The sequence below is a fragment of the Dromiciops gliroides genome, chromosome 1 (genome assembly GCF_019393635.1).
Source record: "Dromiciops gliroides isolate mDroGli1 chromosome 1, mDroGli1.pri, whole genome shotgun sequence".
Classification (NCBI taxonomy): domain Eukaryota; kingdom Metazoa; phylum Chordata; class Mammalia; order Microbiotheria; family Microbiotheriidae; genus Dromiciops; species Dromiciops gliroides.
In genome coordinates, this window is record NC_057861.1 from 702503153 (window position 1) to 702530507 (window position 27355).

The following is a 27355-nucleotide window of genomic DNA, read 5'->3' on the forward strand; positions in this document are numbered from 1 at the left end:
CACAAAGAAAGGCAGCATACGTTCAACTGGGGGAGGAGAGTCCCAGTTAACTACAATATATAGTATTACATGATCAATCAATCGACAGACATTTATTAAGCACCTACTATATGTCAGGCATTGAGGATGCAAAGACAAAGTCAAGGAATAATTCCAACCTTCAAGGATCTTATGTTCTTTAAATGCATCACAGAGGTCCAGGGCAAAGCTCTCTCTACACGTGGACCAAGAAACGGGATTTTTCATGAGAGTGGGCATCAGGGTTGACTTCCTAAAGGAGGTGACACTGAAGTCACTTGACTTGCCTGGACTCAGTTTCCACATTTGTAAAATGAGATCTCTAGACCAAAGTGCCTCTGAGGTCTCTCAAGTACGAGATCTATAATCTGGGCTGAGCTGAGCTTTGGCAGACAGGCGGGGAAGAGCACTACAGAACTTAAGAACAGCCACTGCCCAGCAAGAGAATGAAGGGTGAATCGGGGGCCAGACGGTGGTCCAGTGTGGCTGAAAGGGCAGGCCTCCAAGCCAGGCTAAAGGGACTGGACTTTGCCAGGAGGGCAGTAGGGAGGGACCCCAGACGATGGGATAGAGCCCCTCTAAGAGAGAAGGTCAGTTTCTTCCATATGTTCTCAGGGGTGATGGCCGGGTTGGTTGGCTTGTTGAGCTGCCTTCTATTTCCTTCTCTCCCTTTGTTCCTGAGCAGGCTCACTGGCTGTATTTGGGAATGAAGGCCAATGGAGGAGATTCTTTGGCTACCTCCCAGCCACCACTGAGCCCTGGCTTAGGGGTAATGTGTGGCCTAGGCGGTACCCCCATTGGGGAGGGGGAGGCAGGAAAGCCCAGGACCTAAACCTTCCCCAAGCAACGGCACTCGGCGCTAACCAAGGTGCTTCCCCCTTCCCAGGACAGAGCCTCTGCCAAGTCTGCAACCAGGATAAACACTCCAATTCTTCCTTGGGCTCCTGCCTTTCCCCACAGGGGCCTGCGACTCTCTCTGACAGATCAGGGAAGAGACCAAGAATACACAGTTAGTGGGTAGCCAATGGAAACCCAGTAAATATTAGCTAAGAAGGCGGATTCATTTCAGGCAAGGCGTGGATCAACAGGCTCAGCAGAGAGAAGAGGAGGGCGGCCCGTTCTTGCCTTGGCCGGGAGCAAATGCTAACTCTTCCCGAGGCAGCAGGAGTTGGCAATACTTTGGGAACAGATGTGGATACCAGCTCTGCTAGGTTCAGAGGAGCACCAAGGGGCCAGGCTCCCCATCTTACTCTCAACACACATTCCACCAGGATATTAGTTATTCAGTCACTCGACAAGCCATCATTAAGCACCTACAATATACACTGTGCCAAGGCACTGGGGAGATGCAAAGTTGAGATAGGAAATGGTCCCTGTTTTCATGGGACTCAGTCTGGTGGGAAGGATAAGGCATAAAGACATGAAACTATAACATGTAATTATTTGGGGTTGGATCTGTGATTTCTTTCATGCAGGGAGTGATATCCCCAACTCCCTCCAACACATCTGTGATCTTCAGTCTTGAGGTGCCTGGGACCCTGAAAGATGGATCAGCCTGGTGGCACCCAGCCAGCGGGTGACTGAGTCTGGCTCTTGGTTTATGTCATCAGGCTGCCTCCCTGCTAGAATGAAATACAGTTACCTACAGCCTGGGTGGCTAGAGCTCTCATTCATTCACGCCTCCTGGAGTACTTTACTTACAGCTGGTGGGAGACCTTCAACCTCAACCCAGCACCTTCGTTTTACAGGTATCTGTGGCATGGTTAGAAAACCACCTGGAGACCCTGGGGGATATCCCTGTTCCACCGGCAAGCCACTGGGCCTCGGTTTCCTGCTCTGTAAAACAGGAATGACATGTGCACCCTCCTGTCTCACAGGGCTGTTAGGAGGGGAGAATCGGATGAAAGCATGGGGGCAGGGCACATCCCAAGCTTTAAATGTGAATGGCACACTGTTATCACTGATGAGGATGGTGAAGATGGGTGCCGTTCCCAAGGTCACACAGCCAATTTGGACACCATAGCATTGAAGGCCTGTGCTCTTCAAGTCATCCATTAAGCAGTCAACTAACCAGGCCCAGGTCTCTACTCCAGAAACAGGGGTACAACATGTCATAGATAAATCCATATAAACCAGGTAAGGGCGGGTCTACCTGGGAGTGGGCAAGGTCAGGAAAATCTGTGCAGCCTCGGGCGGAAGGTTCCACATGAACCCTGAATCAAGTCAGAGGCCAAGGTGAGGAAGGAGATGGGGACAGACTGGGCAAAGGGGCTGCTACACCTAGGGAAGAGCAGGTTGGCGGATTTGTCAGAAATGTAGCCTGCATGGTGGGAGTGTGGAAGGGAATAAGCATTTATCAAGTTCCTACTATAAGTAAGGCCCTATGCAAGCACTTTTAAAATATTCTCATTTGATCCTCATAACAATCCTGGGAGGTATTATTTATCATCTCCATTTTACAGCTGAGGAAACTGAGGCAGACACAGATGTTAGGTGACGCGTCCAGAGCCACACAGCTAGTATCTGAGGCAGGATTTGAACTCAGGTGTTCCTGACTCCAGGCCCAGAGCTCTATCCACTGAGTCACCCAACTATAATTGGTCCATAAAGAGAAGTTGGAGCTATAGTGTGAAAGACTTCAAATGCTGAACAGAGTCTGTATTTTACCCTGGAGGTAATAGGGAGTCATTGATGCTTCTTAAGTAGAGCAATGGTGTGGTCAGAATCATTTTGTAAAATCAAGTGAGCAATTGTGTGGAGGATGGATTGGAGCAAAGAGAGACTAGAAACTGGGGGACTGATTAGCCAATCAGTAGAGAAGCATTTATCAAGTGCTTATTAGGTGCCATGCACTGTACTTAGTGCTGGAAATACAAAGAAAAGCAAAAACACAGAGCCTGCCCTCAGGGTACATACACTCTAATGGGAGAAGAAAAATCTACCAATGACTAGAAACATAGAAGATACATTCAGAATATATGGTCAGCCATCAGAGAGGGGAGGCTAAGGCAACAGCAGCAGTAACTAGAGGCAATGAGGATCTGAACGAAGGTGTGGGCTGTGAGAATGGGCCAGAAAAGAAGAGATTCACGGGATGTGAAGGGGGTAGAAGTGACAAGGCCCGGCAACAGACGGCTATGGGGGATGAGAGGGAAGACTCACGGATGCTTCTGTGCTTGTGAGCAGGGTAGCGGGAAGCGGGGTGGTGGTGCCTTTGACAAAAACAGGAAAGTCAGGAGGAGGGCTGAGGTTTAAGGGAAATAATGAGCTGTTTTGGAGACAGTTAAGTTTAAGATAATATTTGTAAAGCGCTCAGCACCACGGCATGCAGTAGGCACTTAAAAAATGCATGTTCCCTTCCCCTAGGGGGCGCCGGGGTGGGGATGTCGATCAGACAAGGGTGGCCATGCTGGCCTGAGCTCTGGGGAAAGACTGGCGGGGCATGTAGCCTGGGGAGTCATTTATAGAGATCGCGATGAACCCACAGCAGTCTCTTTTCCACTGAGGACCTCAGTTTCCTCATCTGTACTAAAAGGAAGTGGGACTCAATCATCTGTGCTCTCTTCCAGCTCTAACTTTCCACTGCATGGAAACTCTGATTCGGAGGGAATGTGACGTGAGGCCCTAAAAAATTCACCTCTGACCTAAGGGGAGGAGGGGAGAGATAAAGGGGAAGAGTAAATGGACAAAAGAGCCTGGAATTTCCTCTGGATACAAAGAAATCCCTCTGTGGACCCAAAGGGAAGCTAGGTCATTGGGGGGGGGGAAGTAAGGGAGGGTCTCTCTACACCCTTATCAAGGCAAGGTCAAAAGTCAAGGAAAACAACCTGGAATGAAGTTTCATCCAGGCCCACCCAAGGGATGAGCCAAAAAAAAGAGGTGAGTCAATGAAAGGAGTCAGCAGCTAATAAAGAGCAGACCCAGGGGCGGCTAGGTGGTACAGTGGATAAAGCACCAGCCCTGGATTCAGGAGGACCTGAGTTCAAATCCAGCCTCAGACACTTGACACTTACTAGCTGTGTGACCCTGGGCAAGTCACTTAACCCCCATTGCCCTGAAAAAAAAAAAAAAAGCAGACCCAGCTCCGCTCCCATTTCTGGGAGCCCAGAGGAATCTTTTCTGATCCTGGGCTTTTCAGACTCATCATAGCACTGCCCTTTGAATTGTTATTTCAAATCCCTCTGTGTGTCTGCATGTTTCCCTTTAATTACCAACAGTCTTTTAAAAATCCTTAGAAAGAGGGAGATTTGCTATTTCACTCAACATCAATGATCAACAAACACTTAGTTAAAACCTGCTATGTGCAAAAGTCCTGTGCCTGAGATACTGACTCACTAAATCATTCAATTCATTCATTCATTCATTCATTCATTCATTCATTCATTCATTCAGCAAAGATTTTATTAATCCCTCCCTGTACAAAGCACTATGCCCAGCACACAGATCCATTCAATTCATTCACTCATTCAACATATTTCATTAAGGCCCACCCTGGGCAAAACCCTATACTTGCGACGCAGATACAGTCAATCATTCACCCATTCAGCAACAGAAAGGATGTGTGTAAATTCCCTTTGGGCTTCAGCTCTTGAGCAGAATGTCCATGTGTTCGTTCCATCCGCCCAGGAGTGGGTGCAAAGGACAGCTCCCTCACCCTCTCTTTTCTATAACTAGAGGGCATTCCAGAGGTCAGTTTGTCTGCCCTCTCACCCAGTAACCCAGGGATGGACGCCCATCTATAGGATCTTTGACAAGGGGTCATGCATGTCCCTTACGTTCAGCTGCTTTCACTGACAAGGACCTCACTATTTCACCCAGCATCCCATTCCACTGAGACCCCCTGGGGCCATTGTGAGGGTCAGGTGAGAAAACAATTACAAAGCACTTTGCCAACCTTAAAGTGCTATATAAATGATAGCCACCATTATCATCAAGAAGTTTATAAGTGCTTGGAAAGGACCTTAAGAGGTCATCCTGACCAACCCCCTCATTTTGCAGATGGAGACAAGACTTTCCCAAAGGATGTGAAAAGGCTGGGATTTGAACCCAGATCCTTTGACTGCAAACCCAGCTATCGTTCTACTGTGCTGCATTCTATCCAGTAGTGCTAGCTGTGCCCTCTTCCTTTCAGCTGTTTGAAGCCAATAATTTTATCTTCTTGCTGTTGTTCAGTCACATCTGACTCTTCATGATCCCTTTTGGAGTTTTCTTGACAAAGATGCTGGAGTGGTTTGCCATTTCCTTCTCCAGTTCATTTTACAGATGAGGAAAGTGAGGCAAACAGGGTAAATGTCTTACCCAGGGTCACACAGCTAGTAGATATATGAGGCTGGATTTGAACCCTGGTCTTCCTGACTCCAGGCCCAGTACTCTATCCACTGAACCACCTGGCAGCCCCTTCGTCTTCTTAGCCCCCTCTAAACCAGAAGCGGATTCACAAGGAAGAAACCTTGATTTCTGACCCTTGCCCTACAGCCAACAATCCCAGCAACCACAGGATGCATCCCTCTTTCTCTTTCCCACAATCACAGAATTTCAGAGTAGGAAAGGACCTCAGGGACTATGTATCCAACCCTAGAGGAGCACCCCTTCATGCCGACCCCACAACATCCCCAACAAGTGGTCATTCACATCCAACTTAAAGACCTCTGAGGGGCAGCTAGATGGCGCAGTGGATAGAGCACCGGCCCTGGAGTCAGGAGTACTTGAGTTCAAATTTGGCCTCAGACACTTAACACTTACTAGCTATGTGACCCTGGGCAAGTCACTTAACCTCAATTTCCTCACTTGAAAAAAAAAGACCTCTGAAACCAGAGATCTCACCATCTCTAGGCCAGTCCATTCAAGCCCAGTGGAATAGTTTTAATAGTCAAAAAGGTTTTTTTCCCTTATATTTAACCAAAATCTTCCTCTCTGCTACTTCTACCCATTGTTCTTAGATGGCCCTAGGAAGCCAATCAAAACAGCCCTGCATATGCTTGAAGATGAGAGATTTACAAATAATAACAGCCGGCATTTAGAAAGTACAGAAAGGTTTATCTCATCTGATCCTCATAACCACCCCGGGAGGAAAAGTGCTACCATCATTCCCATTTCACAGATGAGGATGCCCCCAAATTAATAAGTATCTAAGACAGGATTTGAACTCAGTTCTTCAAGTCCGGCACTCTATCTACTAGGCCAAAGATCTCTCCAATTATTCTTTGTATGGTCTCATCTCCAATGTCCCCATCATCCTAAACACCCTTCTCTGAGCACACTCCAGCTCGTCACTGCCGTTCATGGACAAGCCTCACGACTAACAGCTCTGTCAACAAGTCCACCAGGGCACTTTCCCGGCAGATTCTCTGGATACCGCCAACTGCCTCCATCTGAAATCTTATGTTGGAATTTCTCCTGATCGCTCTATGCTCACTATTTCACCAGAACCCTTACAATAACCCTGTGGGGTCAGCAGAACCCATTTTCCAACCTAACACAAAACATTTGCTCAACCTAACACAAAAAGACATTCCATGGAATACACCCCAAGTATTCCTGCCAAAAACAGAGCCCAAATGTTCAGACTTCAGGTTCCAGGCCTTCTCCACTACAACGCATAATACATGGTCGTCTGCATTTATCTTTCAACAAATTTAACAGGCTTTTAAAGCCTAATAAATACCTACAGCTATATGACCAGGCTCTACCATTCGATCAAGTCACCCCAGGCCTAATAAAGCAGCAAGCTCCAGACATCACCAATCAACAAAATCTGGAAAAAATGTCATCACTTCCCATTGGCCCATAAACCAAAAGATCAATTACCTTTTTGATCCGGCCGCTCCGGGTCCCAGCAAAGACGACTGTGTGGCCCTGGTAGTCATAAGCAGCCACCGATGTCATGCCGTCTTCCTTGTCCACAAAGAGTGGTGTGCCCTCGATGGTGACAGTCCCACCCAGAGGCTGGTTAAAGTCTTGCCCGCAGAAATCATCATCAATCTGCAAAGGCTATGGAAAGAAGAAAAGAGGGAAAGTTAGAGGGAAGGCATTTGTACACAGCACTATGGATGGTCCTCTAGGACTGGAGCAGGGAAAGGGCTTTCCCAAACATATTCAGTTATGGGAGGTTTCTTTGATAGAAAACAGTATTTGATGACCCATCATCTCCAACTCAGATAATGATTTAATGAACCTAAATATTTTCTCTGCCCTCCAAAATACAGCCTACCTTCTACTTGTCAGACAACGACAGACAGGGCTGCTAAAAATATCTGGTATAAAAAAGGAAAATAATAAATGCTGGAGAAGCTGTGGAAAAATTGAACACCAATGCATTGTTGGTGGAGCTGTGAACTGATCCAATCATTCTGTTTTTGCTTTTTGGGGACTTTTTTGGTGGGGCAATGGGGGTTAAGTGACCTGCCCAGGGTCACACAGCTAGAAAGTATCAAGTGTCTGAGGCGGAATTTGAACTCAGGTCCTCCTGAATCCAGGGCCGATGCTTTATCCACTGCGCCATCTAGCTGCCCCCTGATCCAACCATTCTGGAGAGCAATTTGGAATTATGCCCAAAGGGCTATGGGACTGTGCATACCCTTTGACCTAGTAATACCACTACTAGGTCTATATCCCAAGGATAACATAGAAAAGGGAAAAGGACCCACATGTACAAAAATATTTATAGCAGCTCTTTATGTGGTGGCAAAGAATTGGAAATTGGGAGGATGCCCATCAATTGGAGAATGGCTGAACAAGTTGTAGTATATGAATGTAATGGAATACTATTGTGCCATAAGAAATGATGAGCAGGTAGATTTCAGAAAATACTGGAAAGACTTAAGTGGACTGATGCTGAGTGAAGTGAGCAGAACCAGAAGAACATTGTACACAATAAGAGCAACATTGTGTGATGATCAACTGTGATAGACTTGGCTCTTCTCAGCAGTGCAATGATCCAAGACAATTCCAAAGAACTCATGATGGAAAATGTTCTCCACAACCATAAAAAAGAACTGTGGATTCTGAATGCAGATTGAACCATACTTCTACTTTTTTGTTAGTTTTTTTTCCCTTTTGTTCTGATTCTTCTTTCACAACATGACTAATGCATAAATATGTTTAATGTGATTATAAATATATAACCTATATCAGATTGCTTTCTGTCTTAGGGAAGGGAGAAGGAGAAAAATTTGGAACTAAAAATTTTATGAAAACAAATGTTGAAAACTATTTTTACATGTAAGTAGAAAATAATAAAATATTTTTATGATTAAAAAATAAAAATAATATATAGGAAAAAATAAATTAAAAAATAAAAATATCTGGTAGGTATGTGACCACGAGGAAAGTGAGTTGTAAACTTTAAAGGGCTAAATAACCATGAGCTGCTCTTACTGTGCAAAAGTCCCAGAGTAAACGTGGTAGGATATTATAAAGTCTTGTTAGCATTTTCATCACTGCTGTTAATAAAAATCAAGAACTTCAAAAGAAAAAGGCAAATGTAAGAAGTGAAGAGCTAGAGATAGAAATAGACAAAAACAGAGACATAGATATAGACACTGACATTGACACAGATACAGATACTGACACAGATGGGCATAGATATAAACATAAATACAGATAGATATAGATATGTATATGTGTGTGTGATATATATGTTTATGTAGGTTTATTTACTTGTCTCTCCATTAGAATATAATCTCTTTGAGAGATTTGTTTATTATTTGTATTTATATCCCCAGTGCCTAGCACTGTACCTGGCACACTAGTAAGCACTTAATAAATGCTTGTTAATTGGTTAAGAAGAGTGTCAAGGAATAAAACTAGGATTTCTGGACCACAGCTTAAAATACAGAAATGATTGGTAAGGGATAGAGTGCACCTAACAAGGTCTGGTAAGAATGTATTTGCTCAGTGTTTTAAGTACCTAATCAATGTATGCTAAACTACTTGGAGGGGTTGGGGGGGGGGGTATCAAGTATCTGAAAAAAAAAATCTGATATCTAACATATATAGGTTATCAACAATATATATCGATCCAAGAGTCATTCCCCAATAGATAAGTCAATCAAGAGATAATTTTTCAAAAAAAAAAAGCATATTATAAATCACATGAAAAAATACTCTAATTCACAAATAGTAAGAGATATATAAATTAAAACAATCCTGGGGTTTTACTTCATAGCCATCAAACTGGGTACAATAATTTTGGGAGGATTTTAAACTGTGATTTCATTGGTGAAGGGAATTCCAAAAAGGAAACTCACAGTCAGAATACCATTTAACTGGGGAACAGCTGAACAAAGGTAAATGGTGTAATATTACTGAACTGTAAGACGATAAACCTGAGGACTTCAGAGAAACACAGGAAGATTTGTGTTAACTGACACAGAACAAAGAAAGCAAAACAAAATGCCTAATGGCTAGAATGCTGCAAATGAAGATACCTCTAAAAGACAGCCCAAGTCATATTAACTGTATTTACCAATGCAGGCCCCAGAGAACAGATGATGAAACATTTTCCCCTCCTCCCAGAAGAAATGAGGTGGACCATTCCGTTGGGACGGGGTGCTGTATGAGCTATCAGATGAGGTTGTTTTGTTGGTCGGTTTACAGGAGAGGGTTCTATGGGGTGAGGTATACTGGGAAATGACGATGCATAAAAAAAAAAAAAAACAGAAGGAAGTAATAAAACTTTTTTACAGTGACCTTAAACTACAAAAGAGAGGGGGCAAAAAACCTGCCTATATGTCACTCACTCGAAATCACTGAGTAGGAACCTTATGAGAATTAACTGTAAGAAATGACCAGAAATTCAATGGAAACAAATTCCAAGAAAGGAGCCAGTAACAAAGCATATGGCTTCAGATATCGACATACAAATGCATCTAGTGTGGGTGTGAGCCAGGTGAATATAAGAGATCATAAAGCAAGAAAGCAAATTTGGCACCATAGGTGTCACTGATAGGACCCATAGCTAGAATTTGGCTCTGAAAAGTTATACCGAATTCAAAGGTAACTAGGCAGGTAAAAGGGGAATGAAATAACACTCTAACTTAAGAAGATATAACTGCGGGGAAACACAGGAACCAGAGGAAGGAAGCATACAAGGGAGCACTTCAGTAAAAATCAGATGAGTCAGAAACAACAGAGCACAATGACATTATGGACTACAGACCACCTGTACAGAAAGACTTAATAGATGAGTAGTTCAGGAAATAGCAATACACCTAGCATAGGGTAGGTCACATGACATAAAAGTATGTTAAGTGTAGAGATGGAAGATTTCCATTGGCCAAACATGTTGAAGCTAGCTCGCGCTCGCACTCACACTTGCTCGCTCACACACACACACACACTCTGTCTCTGTCTCTCTCTCTCTCAATGTCTCTGTCCCTGTCTCTCTCTGCCCCAAGCAAGAGCCACAAACAACAATTCCTTCATTTGTTATTGTAACAGGATTGCATCAGCCAAGCCCTTTGCACATGCTACTAAGGTTGAGGCTCACTGGCCAGTCCCCTGTTACACTGTAAAAGTAATTTCATCCTTCAAAAGGTAAAAGAAGCAACAAGGTAAACTTATTTTATGGACCTGGTTTGCAAGAGGTAATTTTGGTTGTTGGGGCAGATCAATCAGAAAGCATTTATCAAGCACATACTAATGGACCAGGAGGACACCTGGACACAAAGACAAATAGGGAAAAAAAGGAGTTTGCTTCTATTCCTCTGAGGGAAGCTAAAGTGTATATAAATAATTATATACCACCCCACCCCAAAATCACACAGACAAGGCTGCAGGGGGATTCAGATGGACTCTTTCAGAATAAATGTCTTTTCACACATCCTAGAACTCCATGACAGCCTGGGGAAGCCCAGGATCCCCTTATCAGAATGCTTCAAAATGCATAAACTACAATACATAGGGTTACAAGGGAAATCAAAGGTTGGTGAAAATAAATATGTAATTTTTTCTTCGTCCAAATTCACATTGTTGTTCGGTCATTTTTGAGTCATGTCCAACTTCCTGATGACATTTGGGGTTTTCTTGGCAAAGATAATGAAGTGGTGCGCCATTTCCTTTTCCAGCTCATTTTACAAATAAGGAAACTGAGGCAAACAGGTTAAGTAACTTGCCCAGGGTCACACAGCTAGGAAGCGTCTGAGGCCAGATTTGAACTGAGGTCTTCCTGACTCCAGACCTGGCGCTCTAGCCACTTTACCACCTAGCTGCCCTCCAAATTCATGGACCCACTGAAATCCATCCACAAACCCCGGTCAAGCACCTGTGATGTTCAAAGTGTCACTTCATATGATGGCAGGGGGCAGCTAGGTGGCACAATGGATAAAGCACTTGTCCTGGAGTCAAGAACAGCTGAGTTCAAATTTCACCTCAGACACTTCCTAGCTGTGTGATCCTGGTCAAGTCACTTAACCCCAATTGCCTTAAACATCCAAGACCATCTCCAGTCATCCTGATATATATCTTGCCACTGGACCCAGATGGCTCTGGAAAAGAGAGTGAGGCTGGACCTTGCACAGCCCTCACTTAAATCCAAATCAGTGCAAGTCATGACATCACCCCAAAGTCATGGTCCTCTTTGAGAATGAAGGATAAACAACAACCACCACCACCATTTGATGGTAACCTTGGGGAAAGTAAGCACTCCATCTTAGAACCTGTCACAGAGTCTGGACAGGAGAGTGAGGAATAATTTGATCTAAACTCCAGACTTAGGGAGACAAAGATTTCAAAGGGTTCAGAGGAAGGCAGGTAGCTTCCCCCAAACTAATGACTTGCAGGGGAAATCAGTCCAAGATGGAAGGGAAAAACTCTCAAGGATGAAATCCCGAGGAAAACAATTCCAATGAGGTAGAAGGGGGGGGGGGGCCGAGTCTTCTACAGAGACCAATTCAGATAACTCATTAATTAACTTAAGATTTTTGAAAGTCATTGCAAAATTGGAAACAAAGACTGGTAACAGAGGGTTCAAGTCAATTTAAAAATCACCTTCAGGGCAGCTAGGTGGCGCAGTGGATAGAGCACCAGCCCTGGGCTCAGGAGTACCTGAGTTCAAATCCGGCCTCAGACACTTAACACTAGCTGTGTGACCCTGGGCAAGTCACTCAACCCCAATTGCCTCACTGAAAAAAAAAATCACCTTCAAAGCCTAGTTTATCTAAAAAATATATAAGACCAATGAGGCAACAGTTTGACACAGGATTGAAATTCAAGTAAGGGGGGGGGGGAGGGAAGCCCTAATATAATTTAGTAATAAGCATTTTTAAACACCTTCCTCCAAGTCTCAGCTAAAGTCCCAACCCCATCCACAAGCCTTCCTAATCCTTTTTAATCACAGTCCCTTCCTTGAGGGCAGGGACAGGTTAACTTAAGTCAAAGCTTCTTAAACTATGAGTCCAACCCCATATGGGGTCAAGTAACTGAATGTGGGGGGTCGTGAAAAATCTGGCAACAGTAAATGATTATGTCTACCTATTTTATGTATTTATATGCTCAGGGTCATGTAAAAATTTCTCCCAGAAAATGGGGTCGTGAGTGGAAAAAGTTTCAGAAGCTCTGAACTAAGTGACTTGGCCAGTTTTCTTCCAACTCTGAGATTCTGGGATGTGAAGATAATAATAACCATTCACATTTCTATACCCTTCCAAGGCTATAAAGCCCCTTTCTCATCACAACCCAGTGAGAGAAACAATGTTATCATCCCCATTTTAGAGATGAGGAAATCAAAAGTCCATGAAATTGTGTTTCCTTCCCAACTACTGTATTTAGCTACTCTGTATTTATTCCCTTTGTTAGTCATTTTGCAAAAACATGTGTGCTTGTAATCCAACCCATTAGAATGGGATTGCTCATTGAGGATCCAGATTGTTTCATTCCTTCATTCGGGCCCCACCTGCCCACTCAGGCATCATCCACTGAGCCTTCTCTCCAGGAATACACCATGCCCGCTGGGTTCCTCCCAGGCCCCCCCCCCCATTTTGGGGAGGGGCCCAAGCTAGACAACCTTCATTCCCCTCCTTGCTCTGCTTCTGACTTTACAAACTTGGACACCATTTTTTTTGGAGGGGGGGACACCACCCCCCACTATTTTTCAGCTCCCATTAGAATGTAAGCTCTTTGAAGAACTGGAAATCAAAGGAATGGCTAAACAAATCATGGTATGTGATGGTAAAAGAATGTTATTGTGCTATAAGAAATGACAAGCAGGATGATTTCAGAAAGCCCTGGAAAGACTTATATGAACTGATATATAGTGAAGCGAGCAGAACCATGAGAACATTGTGCACAGAGACAGCAATATTGTTTGATGAAAAACTGTGAAAGACTCGACTAATTCTCAACAATATGATGATCCAAGACAATCCCAAAAGACTATTGATGAAACATACTCTCCACCTCCAAAGAACTGATATTGATGGAACACAGACTGAAGTTTGCTATTTTCACTTTCTTTCATTTTTTCCTTTTGTACAAAATGACTAATATGGTCATGGTTTACATAATCACACATGTATGACCCATATCTGATTGCTTGCCATCTCAGGGAGGTAGGAGGGGAGAGAGGGAAGGAGGGATAAAAATTGGAACCCAAAACCACAAAAAAAAAAAGAATGTAAGCTCTTTGAGGGCAGGAACTGTCTTTTCGTTAGTATTTGTATCACCAGCCCAGAGAAAAATGTTTGTAAGGGAACAATCACTTAATAAATGCTGGCTGCTGCCTGGCCTTTGTTATTTGTATCCTGCATCAGACATAGGAGACACTTAAAAAAATGCTTATCGACTGAATGGATCTACAGACAACCCACTATGTATGGAAACACAAAGGGTCCCTACATACTGCTGATAACTCCGGTTAAGATGGAGGCTCACCTAGAGGCCCTATGAGATCCTGTCCAGTCCCAAGATGCTATGATGCTGTATTAACCTTCTAATTTTGCAGATGAAGAAACACATGCTCAGAAGGGAAAAATGCCATTACACCAAGGTCCGTTTTCCACTAATAATCCAGGCAAACACCATGATCCCAGGGGAGAATTTGGCCAAATTCAAAGAGCCAGGTATGGGGGCTGAGGGGGGAGCCTCTGAGGCCAACCCAAGGGGCTGTAGCTGGGAGAAGCTTAGAGAACCTTTACTATTAATTCCACCCAAACGACTAAATCCCAGGGTGTGCACATGAGAAGCCTGAGATAAATCAGACCACTGGACATCTGATTAGCAATTTAGAAATAAAAGATATCTTAGAAGAGCCAAATCCCTCCTTCTACAGATGAGGAAAATAAGGCCCTTAAGATCTTAAGTGACTTGTCCAGGGTGCCACAGCTAGCAAGAGGTTGAGGTAGAATTTGAACCCAGGTCTATCTGATCCGAAATCCCAAGCTGACACTGGACAGAGAGTCAGGGAAAGTGAGGTGGCTTCCAGCAGCTAGAAGTCTCCCATGTAAATAAAGCTCTGAGCTCTCTTTCTCCCTCCTGATGGCTTAGGAGGGCTTAGGAATCTCAGGACAGCCCCACTCACTTCACAAACTCTGGGTAAAAACGAATTCCTCGATCCCAGTTGAAACATGTGGGGCCTCAAGACGGAGATAAGGGTGCAGTAACAAAGGCATCCCCCAACCTGGAAATCACTCTCTAGCTGGAGCTCCAGTTTCCATGGCAACCTGGGATCCACCAGCCTCTTGCCCAAGTCCCCAGGGCCCCAGAGAAAGGGAGGAGGGGAGGTGGGCTCAGAAAGAAAAAACAGCCCCCCCCAACCCCTTTGGCAATCTCACACACCAGACAGAGGCCTACTGTTTCAGGGTCCACGGGATCGGCGCCAAGGGACCCTGGTATAGGTTAGACAGACAGTGAGAAGCAGTGGAAAGAGAAGGGCCCTGGGGGTCGAGAGACCTGGCCTCCAGTTGGGTGTCCTGGAGCAATGAGCCTGTGTGCCTTTTCATCTCCGGACCTCGGTTCCCCCAAAGTGTAGAATGAGGATGCTGAAGAACAAAGCAGGCAGAACAAGGAGGACAATTTACACAGTGACCATAATACGCTAAAAGAATGGAAACAACAGTGAAAGATCTAAATAAGGAGAGTCAACCGGGCAGGGGGCTCCTCTGCTTGGTTCAAGTGAGCCCCCAAGAAAACAGATGGGGAAGAGGGTGAAGAATACTTTCTATCTCTCAGCAGAGGTGGTTCAGAAGGAGACAGACGTCAGGCTTGGCCAATAGTAATATGGGATGGAGTTTGGCTGGGTTCTACTGCTTTGTTATCAAGAAAGGAGGGGGTGGGGGAGGAATCTTTTGTAAATGAAAAAATAACATCAATAAAAACTTTAAAAAAAAAAAATAAGGGCAAATGATTCTAAAGGTATCTTCCAAATCTTATAAGCTATACTTCTTTAAAACATTGTTAGAATGACTAATGCAGAAATAGGATTAATGTTATTGTGTGTGTGTGTGTGTGTGTGTGTGTGTGTGTGTGTGTGTGTGTGTGTGTGTAAACTTATATCAGATTACCGGCTGTCTAGGGGAGGGGGGAAGGAGGGGAGGAAGGGAGAAAAATCTGAAATTGTAAAGCTTGTATAAACAAAAGTTGAGAACTATCTTTACATGTAACGGGAAAAAAATAAAATACTTTATTAATTTAAAAAAAAACATTGTTAGAAGAAAGGACAAAGGGCTAAGCCTGAATAAAGCTATTTTTCTGCCAGCCTATAAAAGATTTCTCTAATTCTACACTGCCAAGAAAGGATGATTTATCAGTCACTCAAAGAATATCTGGGCTGGAAAGAGCCTAAGAATATATAGGTTAGACCTGGGAGACACCTTTCAACACAGGATGTAAGATATCAGAGAGACCTCAGAATATGCAAGATCACTGCTGGAAACGGGACCTTAGAACAGAGAATGTTAGAGCTGGAAGAGACCTAGACAGAGGGAACCTCAGAACACAGAGTGCTAGAGAGGAAGGGACCCTCAGGCAATGCTAGAGACAGATGGAAACTTAGAACAGAGAATGTTAGAGCTGGAAGAGACCCAGACAGAGGGAACCTCAGAACACAGAGTGCTAGAGAGGAAGGGACCCTCAGGCAATGCTAGAGACAGATGGAAACTTAGAACACAGAATGTTAGAGATGGATGGACACTTAGAACAGAGGATGCTGCCGCTGGGAGGTCCCCTGGAGATCTTCAGTCTGTGCTCTTCATTTTAGGGAAGAAGAAGAGGCAGATCCAGTGTTCTTGCTGTCCAGGGTCACACAGCCAATTGGGGACAAAACCCAGCCTGGGGGCCAGCGTGTCAGACTCAGACCAAGCATGGTGCTCTTCCTTGCCTCCCTCCCCGACACTTCTAAAAGTTCCATATGTCCAAGACACTGGGAAAGGCAGCAAGAACGAGCAGATGTGGGGATGCTTGTATGAACATGAGGCTGTGGGGGTCAGGTCTGGGCAAGGTTTGGGGCATGTGCCTCTGTGAGAATCTGTATGAATGTGTGATTGTGTGGGTTTGGGTGAGGCCTGGTGAGCCTGCATGAGGTAGCGGGTATGGTGGGAATGCCTCCGGTGCTTGGAAGCCTGGGGTGTGCCCATACCAAGGTTGAGTGAATGAGAGACTGTGTGGGTCTGGGAGAGAGTCCAAATGACCACAATACTGATAACAATAAAGATGATAATTACGATTAATTACCTGATAACACCCTGATCACAATCATAATCCCAGAGAAGTTCATTAAACACCTTGCCTAGGGCCACTGAGCTGGGAAGATTTGAACTCCGGGACTTCCTAATTCCAAGTCCAGCACTTGGTATTCAGCCTTCCTTGAGAGTAGTGTGCTCAGCTCTAGAGAATGAACTTCCTCTGTGTGAGTGCTGGAGATCTGTATCTCATATGTATGCACACAGGTATGGATGTCTTCACAGCTGGGAGTAAACAAGACTGTCCCTGTACACAATCTGGGGGAGGCGAGGGAGAGGAGAGGGAAGGTCAGCCCGTCCAAGTCGGGTATGTCTAGTGGACAAGGTGAGTGGGCTACATCCAAATGAGCAGGTGCAGGTGACACTTCGGTGGGCCTGGCTGACTGGCCAGGACTACTTGAGCCAGGAAGAGTCAAACACACCCAGCCCCACCCAACCCACAGGAGGCTCACAGTTTACGTTTTACAAGAGGAAGAACAATCAGAGTGACATCACTGGATCTGAAGTCACCCCAAGCGGGGGCCAAGGAATCAACTGAGGCCTCCAGAGTCAAAATCCAGCATTAACGCCCACCAAAACAGCTCGCATTTCGGCAAAGCCTTTGACAAGTATCGTTACTAGCATTGTACCCATTTTACAAAAAAGGAAACTGAGGCAAACAGAAGTTAAGTGACTTGCCTGTGTGGTCACACAGCTAACAAGTGTCTGAGGCAGCATTCAAACTCAGTTCTTCTTGACTCCCAGCCCAACGTACTATCCACTACACCAAGCTGCCTCAGGGTCTTTTCCCCTTATAAGACCGAAGGCCTCTCAAGGAGATGGGACAAGTCACTCCCTCTCTGAGCATCAGTTGTTCCTTTCCTGCCAAATGTCCTGGGTTTCCTGCCCCAGGGTCCAAGGGTTCTCAGTAACTACCATGGTAGCTTGGAGGAGGAAGAGATTGTTAGGGGCTGGGGCTAGAAGGAACAGGAAGGGGGCAGCTAGGTGGCGCAGTGGATAGAACACCGGCCCTGGAGTCAGGAGGACCTGAGTTCAAATCCGGCCTCAGACACTTAACACTTACTAGCTGTGTGACCCTGGGCAAGTCACTTAACCCCAATTGCCTCACTGAAAAAAAAGAAAAGAAAAGAAAGAGAAGGAACAGGAAGGGAGCAGCTAGGTGGCGCAGTGGATAGAGCACTGTTACTGGATTCAGGAGGACCTGAGTTCAAATCCAGTCTCAGACACTTGACACTTACTAGCTGTGTGACCCTGGGAAAGTCACTTAACCCCAACTGCCTCACCCAAAAAAAAAAAAAGTTAGCAGGAACAGGAAGGGCTGTCTGGGGGGAGGAAGCAGAGGTGCCAGGACTGAGAAGCCCGAGAAGGAAGCACAGAGGAGAAAACCCAAAGATATTCGGCTCCTTCTGGGAGGGGTCTTTTATCCTTAAGACAAAGCAGTTTGTCTAGGACATAGCAGATGCTCCACATGTTTGCTGATTGACTGACTGAGGGTGGAGATCAGAGGAAGGAGAGATCTCCCCAGACTGCAGTGTGGGACTGAAGCTGAGAAGCTGAGGCAAGGGCCAAGGAAGAGTCGGCCAACATGCGGGAGGGGAGAAAAACCACTAAAAAAAGATCTGGGTTCCGATCATTCTCCACCAAAAGGTCAAGGCAGCATTGAAGAGAAAGGACTGAATAAAGGATCTGCTTCCTTTCCTCTCTCCCTTTCTCCTCTCATTCATTCTCTCTCCATCTCGCCCCTCCTATTTCCCTTCCCTTCCCTCTCCTCTCTCCAGCTTTCTTTTTCTGCTCTTCCTTGTCCTTTCTTCTCTCTCCCTCTCTCCTCCCTCCCCTCTCCCCCTCCCTCTGTCTCTCTCTCCTCTCTCCCTCCCTCCCTTCTCTCCCCTCTCTTTTCTCCCCCCCTTCTCTCCTCTCTCCCCTCCTCCCTCCCCCAGCCTCTCTCTTTCTCCATAATGCCTGAAGCAGGCTCTCAGCAGGGGCCAGGCCCCCTTCATGTTATCCTTATAGAGTGATTCCCATCTCTTTAACATGTGATTAAGCTCCTAGCAGGGTGACCCTCAGCCCCTCGGCAGCCGTCAAGTGCTGCTCCCCCTACTTTCCCCAGGCTGGGAGGAGAGGCTGCTCAGACTGGCTCATCATCCTCCTGGGGAGAACAACAGGGTCTCCTCCTCCTCGAGATGCCAGCCAAATCCAGGTCAAATGACAGGCATGGAGAAGAGAAGCAGCTCCTTAGACCCAAACTTGGGAGGCCACAGAGTCCAGAGATTCTTGTTTTATGGAAGAACAAAATGGCACCCACAGAACAAATATGACTTGACCAAGTTAATGCAGCAAGTGACTAGCAGAGATGGGACTAGAAACTTGGACAGGAAGGAGGGGAAATGGAAGAGAGGGGCAAAGAAAAAAAGGAGGAGAGGAAGAGAAAGGATGAAAGAAGAGGAGAGGAAAGAAGGGAAAGGAGAGAGAGAAAGAAATGGGAGGGGAGGAGAAAAGGAGACAGAAAAGGAGATAAAGAAGGGGAGGAAGAAGGGAAAAGAAAGGGAGGAGAAAGAGGAAAGGAGAAGGGATGGGGGAGAAAAGGAGAAAAGAATGAGTAAAAGAGGAGAAAAGAAAGGGAGTGGAAAAATAAAGGCGAGGTTTTCCAACTGCCCACCTGCATTTTGCAACACACCAGGGTGTCTCTAATGACATTAAAGAGTGTCACAACATTATAATTCAGCCTAATTTTTAAAATATACCCATAAATCAACACATAAGTATTAGGTACCTCCTTCTTAACAAGCCCAGAGGATATAAGAGAAGACAAAATCCCTGCCCTCAGAGAATTTACAGTCTGGTTGAGAAGATGAGCTCACACACAGGAAACAAATAGACTACCACCCCATGCCTATTAGATTGGCTAATATGACAAAAAAGGAAAATGACAAATGCTGGAAGGGATGTGGGAAAATTGAGACACTAATGCATTCATTATTGGTGGAGTTGTGAACTGATTCAACCATTCTGGAAAGCAATTTGAAGGGGTATGCCCTTTGACCAAGCAATACCACTACTACATCTGCATCCAAAGTGATTAAAAAAAAAGGAAAAGGACCTATAAGAACAAAAAAATATTTATAGTGGATCGTTTAGTGGTGACTAAGAATTCGAAATTGAGGGGATGTCCATCAAATGAGGAATGGCTGAACAAGTTGTGGTATATAATTAAGATGGAATACTTGTGTGCTTGTTGTTGTTTGTCCTTCATTCTTGAAGAGGACCATGACATTAGGGTGATGCTGTGACTTTCATTGAATTGAAGTGAGGGACAGCTGTGCAAGGTCACCAACCTCACTCTCTCTTCCAAAGCCATCTGGGTCCAGTGGCAAGATATACATCAGAATGACCAGAGATGACCCCAGATGTTTAAGGCAATTGGAGTTAAATGACTTGGCCCAGGGTCACACAACTAGAAAGTGTCTTAGGTGAGATTTGAACTCAGGTCCTCTTGACTCCAAAGCCAACACTCTATCCACTATGCCACCTAGCTGCCGCCCCCCCACACACACACACACACATGCACACACATTGTGCTATAAGAAAGGGCGAACAGCATGCTCTCAGAAAAACCTGGAAAGATTTACATGAACTGATGCAAAGTGAAATGAGTAGAACTAGAACATTTAACACAGTAACAGCAATTTTGTATAATGATCAACTGTGAATGACTTAGCTCGTCTCAGCAATACAATGATCCAATGATCCAAGACAACTCTCATGAAAAATGCTATCTACCTCCAGAGAAAAAAACAGATGGAGTCTGAATGCAGATCAAAGCATACTTTTCCTTACTTCATTTTTCTTGGGGGTTTTTTGGTCTGTGTTTTCTTTCACAACAAGACTAACATGGAAATACGTTTTGCTTGACTGCACATGTATAACCTATATCAGATTGCTTGCCTTCTGAATGGGGAGGAAGGGAAGGGGAGAGAGGGAAGGAGAGAATTTGGAACTCAAAAAAACTTTAATGAATGTTAAAAATTATTTTCACATGTAATTGGGGGAAAATAAAATATTAATTTTTTTTAAAAAGAAACAAGCAGATAACACACAGTACAAAGCTAGGGCTGTGGAAGTTAAGAAAGTATTCTGGAACATCTGAGAGTTGAGATAATAATCAGCAAGGGATTGATGGATAAGGAGGAAATGGACTACACCTAAAAGGATTCTGGTAGGCAGAGGGGACTGGGGCAAGGCATTAAAGCATTCTAGGCAGGCAGAGAGAGACCTAACTCTCCTAGTATCCATAGGAGACTCTCAGAATGCGATGAAAAGTGCCAAGAAATTAAGATAAACTGAAGAACTGATTAAGGACCTAGGCACAGCCATCCTGGCTCATAAGCAAAGCTCCCATGTTCATGACTTGATTTCCCACTCCAACCCAGTCTGATTCTCAATCCTAGAGGCCAGCCTGTATAGTTTCAATTGTTCTAGGAGTGAAAGATCAGACTCAGGAGTGCTCCAAGGACCTATCCTGGTCTATTGGTCTGGAGCTAGGGGAACCAAGGGGAATAAGATTAGCTGCAAACCAGAGGGTCTGAGCTGATCCACCTTCATATCCCCGGAAATATTTGTATAGAGCAGTGGCTCTCAAAGCAAGGCTTGAGAATTCTAGAGGGTCCTCACACCCTTACAGGAGGTTTACAAGGTCAAAACTATTATCATGATAATATTAATCATTTTAATTTCCAATGCAATAAATATCAATAGATATGACTCACATAAATAAAAGGGCTCTGGCAGGGTACTCAATAATTTTTATGAGAATAAAGGAATCCTGAGACTAAAAAGTTTGAGAACCACTGGGATAGAGGTTGATAGCAGATGACCTAGAACTCACTGGCCACTCTTTGTTAGAGAGAAGCTGTTCCATTTAGTATTTAAAGCCTTTCCTGATTTGGTCTCAACCTACCTTTCCAATCTTTCTTCACCTTCCTGTACTCTACAATGGAATACTCCTTACTCTTCCTTACACAGAAAACTCCCATCTCCCCTCTTCCTGCCTTTACAAAGACTATCTCATGCCTAGAATGCATCCCTGCCTCCTCATCTCCCCCTCCCCCCTCCCCCTCCCCCCTCCCCCCTCCCCCCTCCCTCTCCCCCCTCCCTCTCCCTCTCTCTCTCTTTCTCCCCTCCCCCGCCACCTCTTAGAATCCTGCTTCCTTTATTCCTTTAAAACTCTGCTTTAGGCAACATCTTTATTTGTCTTGATCTCCACTGTCCCTGCACTGTCCCTGCCCTGCCCCGCTCTGCTGCTACATTTAAAATTTACCTTGTATGTATTTTATATGCTTATTAATGTGTATATATATATATATATATGTTTTAGATGTGCTTATTAACATATATATTATCTCTTCCTAAAGAATGTAAACTCCTAAAGGCAGGCACTGCTCCCTCTTTATTTGTCTTTGTATTCCCAGCACTTAGGAGAGATAGTGGATAAAGCAGCTGGGCTTGGAGTCAGAAAGATCCAAGTTCAAATTCAGCCTCAGACACTTGTTGTTGCTGATGATGTTACTGAGTCATTTCAGTCATGTCCAATTTTTCATGACCCTGTTTGGGGTTTTCTCAGAAAAGATCCTGGAGCGGTTTGCCATTTCCTTCTCCAGCTCATTTTTACAGATGAGGAAACTGAGGCAAAGTGAAGTGACTCACCCAGGGTCACCTAGCTAGTAAGTATCTTAGGTCAGATTTTTAACTCAGGAAGAAGTCTTTCTGACTTCAGGCCCAGCACTCTATCCACCACGCGACCTAACTGCCCTGAGATACTTAATAGCTATGCAATCCTGGGCAAGTCACTTAACATCTGTTTGCCTCAGTTTCCTCCTCTGTAAAACGGTGATAATAAGAGCCCCTACCTCACAGAGTTATTGTAAGGATCCAATGAGGTAATATTCTTCGCATGGGCCCTGGCACATAGTAGGTGCTATATAAATGTTAGCTATCACCATCATCACCACCACCACCATGCCTGATATATAGTAAATACTTAATAGATGCAAGCTGATGGACTGACTGATAATGAACTGGGGCCAAGGAGAAACAGGGACTTCCCCACCTCAGAAGAACAACCTCCACTTGGCAGGAAAAAGGTAACAGGCTGAAGCATCCAGCTCCATTGAGATGGGTGTGGGGAGATCCACCCTCTAGTTCCAGCTCTTGCCTTAACATGCTCTGTGAACCTCAACAAGGGTTGTCCCTTCTCCAGGTCTTAAGGTGTCGAGGAGAGGCAGAAATAGAGACTACCTATGGTCCAAATCTGAAAGAGCAGCAAGAAACCCAGGCTGAACCTGGATCTCAGTTTTCTCATCTGCAAAATAGGGACAAATTTCCACTGACAGGTGAATTTGGAGGAGCCAACGAGATCACAGATGTGGACTCACTCTGAAAACTGTAACAGAAGCCACAGATGTAAGGGATGATCATTTTTATTTTGGTGTTCTCTCCTCTTTCCCTCTCCAACCATAAGCAAGGGGAGAGGGAGAGGGAGAGGGAGAGGGAGAGAGAGATGGAGACAGAGACAGACAGGAGGGAGAGAATGAGAAGATCAGCAGCCAGGTTGATGGAAGTCCAAAGCCAGCTGAGGGGAGAGGGAGCTGTAAAGAGTGGCAAGGTAGAGGAGGAAGGGAGGGAGGCCCCCATTCAAGTTGGCTTGTTCCTGGCCATCACCAACCCCCACCCCAACCCTCCTGCCCGAAATGAGAGACAGAACTGGCTGTGGCCTTGACCGATTCCAGATGAGGAATCACCAAGACTTAATGAATAATCAGGGATGGGGAGATCCACAGGCAGCAGCAGGGACCAATTTACTCCCAGAAAACTTATTTGTGTCTCCTCCCCAGAGGGCCTCAGGGCCATTTCTCCACCAGCTGAGGCCCTGAGCAGTACTGGCTCAGTGAGCAGAGTTAGAAGCCTGGAACAAGGCCTGAGACTAGGGCCAGAGTGGGGATCAGGGGGCTCAGTCTGTGACTGGGATTAGTCGGTCTGTGATTTCCCCCATCAGAAAGATGGGCAGCTGCAAAAAAAAAAAAAGAAAGAAAGAAAGAAAAGAAAAAGAAATGATGACTGCCATCAGGAACAAAGACTGGCACCCCGTGGGCCTGATTGACACCCCCCACCCCATTCTAACCCCCCAGCAGAATGGATCCCAGCCCTCCCACTGACCTTTTCTCTTGCCTTAGTGGGGGAGGGGGTGCCTGTGGAGGGGGGATGGCCCCAGAGTTTCCAGGATCCCCTCTCCAGTATGCTCTGTGGCATGTGCTGAACCAGCCACTAAGCAGGAGGGAGCCTCAGCTGGAAAGGAGGGCAAAGATCCAATCCCTGCTGAGCTGGAGCCAACATCTCTTGGCTCTGCCATGCTCCTCCTTGGGGCTAGGGCACAGACCCCAGCTGAGTGAGCAGATCCCAGAGGAAGAGGAGATGGAGATGGAGCAGAGAAAGCCCTGGGCAGGGGAGGAGGGAGGAGAGGAGGGAGGAGGGACAGGCTGCTGCAAACACCAAGGTAGGTCTTCATCCAGAGCATCAGCATCATCAGGCCTGGTCCTCCTCCTCCTCCTCCTCCTCCTCCTCCTCCTCCTCCTCCTCCTCCTCCTCCTCCTCTTCTCCCGGGCACACTTCACCGTGCAGTTTCCTTAACCTCATCTGCTGCTGAATATGCAAGAGGGTAAATGTTTATGGTGTTTACCGTTCTCTGCTTTGTCTCAACAGACTCACTGGGAGATGGCAAATACAGCTGTACTGAGCAGTGAGGAGGCTGCCAATTGGCTCCCTAATTTCCTCATTAGGAAAGTGTCTTTACCCCTCCCCACCATGCTCAGGTAGAAGAGCTTATCTCTTAGGCAGAACTGAAGCAGCTTGAGCCTATAGTCACGGTGTGGGGCAGGCAAGGCAGGCTGACCCCATCAGACCCAGCCCAACTGGGCAGAGACCGGAGTGTATAAAGGGCACAGACGGTCTTGGGAGTCAAGATCACCAGCTGATCAGTTTAAAGCTTCCTTTTACAGAATGAAGAGACTGAGGGTCAGGGAGGTGAGGAAATTTGCCCGCAGTCACACATGGAGAAAAGGGAGATGTTGAACTCAGGTCCTCTGACTGGAAATCCAACGCTCTTTCCAATGTACCTCACTCTTACTTACCGAGGCAGCCAAATGGACAGAGCACTGAGCCTGGAATCAGGAAGACCTGAAATCAAACCCTGCCTGGCTGTGTGATGTGGCGCAAATCACCTAACCTGAGTTTCCTCAACTGTAAAGTGGGGATAATAACGGCACCTACCTCCCAGGGTTGTTATGATGATCAATTAAAATAATATTTGTAAAGTGCTTAGCACAGTGCCTGGCATAGAGAAGGTATTTAATGCTTATTCCTTTCCTTCTTGCTAAACCTCTTTCTTCCACTCATCTGCCGGATTGACTCTATCATTATTTCATTTTGAGGCGAATCTATGATCATTTATTAATCACTTAACAGATGTTTATCAATTACCCAGATCATCATGTATTGATTGAAGGGTTGTCAGTCAACAAGTATTTGTTTTGGGGGTTTTTTTCCCCACTTTTAACGTAACTAGTATTTTATTTTTTCCAATTACATGTAAAGACAATTTTCGATCTTCGTTTTTTATAAGATTTGGGGTTCCAAATTTTTCTCCCTTCTCCCCAAGACAGCAGCGCGCAATCTGATACAGGTTATACATGCTTTATACATGTTTTAGGTTATACCTAAAACATTTCCACATGAGTCATTCAACAAATATTTGGTGAGTGCTTCCTATGTGCCTGGCAATGTGCTAAAATCTGGAGATATAGAGAAAGACAACAACAGTCCTACTCTCAAGGAGTTCACATTCTAAGGGAAGGGAAAGATGTGTAAATGACTAGAAATGTGGATGAAATCTACAAAGCAGATAGAAGGGAACAAGAAAGGGGAAGGCGAGAGGAGCGCAGGAAAAGGCCTCTCGGAGAAGGTGGGATCTAAGGCGAGCCTAGAAAAAAGGCCCAGAGCCAGAGAAGCCGAGGTGAGTGGACAGGGCGTTCACTCCAAAACCCAGGGGACCGCCGACACACAAGGGACACAGACGGCAGAGATGGCGCGCTGAACCAGAGTGGCAGCGTAGCCAAGATTGGAGAGTTCAGAGACAGAAGTAAAGAATAAAGATGGGAAAGGTTGGAAAAAAACAGGTTAGAGAGAGCTTTAGATGACAGAGGGCTTTATATTTGATTCAAGAGGAGATAGGGAGCTACAGAAGCTCATAGCCAGACATACACATGAGAAAAATCTTCTTGATAGCTGAGTGGAGGACGGGTTGGGGATCTAAAGCAAGACCAATGAGAAGGCTCTTATAGATAAGGGGGAAAGGGGAGCACCTGAATTAGGATCGCAGAAGAAGATGGATGAGAGAGATGGGAATAAGATTTGGCAACAGAGGAAGAAGACACTGGTTGGAAGCCGAGGTGACCTGAAGGATGCTCACGTCCCCAGCAGTAATAAGGAAGTTCAGGAGGGAAAAGAGCCTGGAAGGAAAGATAACAAGCTCTATCTTGGACATGCTGAGTGTGAAATGCTTACAGGATACCCAGGTTCAAGACATCCAAGAGGCAGCTGACGATGCGTGACAAGGGGTGGAAAGAAAGGTCTGGGAATCATCTGCATAGAGATGAGAACTGAGCCCAGAGGAGCTGATGAGGTCACCAAGCAATACAGCACAAAGCGACAAAAGAAGAGGGCCCAGTTCCAGTCCTTGGGGGACGCCAGGAGGGGTCATGAGCCAGAGGAATAGTCAGCAAAGGAGACTGAAGAGTTAAGTGGTCATACAGAGGGGAAAACCAGGAGAGAGAAATGGCACAAAAACCTAGCAAGGAGAGAGAATCCGGGGAAGGGAGGTGATGGAGAGCATCCAGTGACCCAGAAAGCCCAAGAGGAAGAGGAATGGGTAGAGGTCACCACATTGGGCAATGAAGAGATCACTGCTAACTTTAGAGAGGACAGTTTCAGCTGAATGATGAGGTCTGAGGCCAGACCAGAAAGCAGTTAAACAAGTGTTAAAGGAGAGGAAGCGCAGGTCCCAGCAGAAGTGGCTTTCTCCAGGAGTTTAGCCAAGAAGAGGCATAGGTAGAGGATTATAACTGTTGCGGATAATAGGATCAACTGAGGGTGGGTGGGTGGGTTGCTTGGTTGGGCATGTTTATAGGTAGCAGGGAAGGAGCTAGGAGATAGGGAAAGGTTGAAGAGAAGGAAGGGTAGAGGAAATGATAGAAAGGGGCAACTTCTGGAAGGAATAAAAGATGGAGGAAGTGGAGGGGTTGTCTTGGCAAAAAGAGCCACTTAAACAAATGAGTAAGAGAAAGAAGGCAAGAGGAAGTATGAGTGGAGTTGGTAGCAAAGAGATTGAGGTTTTCCCCCGGTCCTTCTGCCTATAAATGATAACGATAATAATAACAATGACAACAACAACAATAATGTTATTATTAATAATATATTAAATATGGGGGCAGCTAGGTGGTATAGAGGATGAAGCACCGGTCCTGGATTCAGGAGGACCTGTGTTCAAATCCAGTCTCAAACACTTGACACTTACTAGCTCTGTGACCCTGGGCAAGTCACTTAACCCTCACTGCCCT

General features: G+C 45.3%; 1 protein-coding gene across 2 annotated transcripts in view; it reads right to left on the reverse strand.

The window, feature by feature from the left end:
• The window catches only part of PLXNA1 (plexin A1), a 314962-nt gene that overhangs the window by 260991 nt on the left and 26616 nt on the right, over nt 1-27355 (reverse strand). For both annotated transcript variants that reach the window (XM_044004450.1, XM_044004458.1), the window contains exon 3: nt 6826-7008. In XM_044004450.1, coding sequence (XP_043860385.1) covers nt 6826-7008 — 183 coding nt within the window. The remainder of the gene's footprint in view (nt 1-6825; nt 7009-27355) is intronic.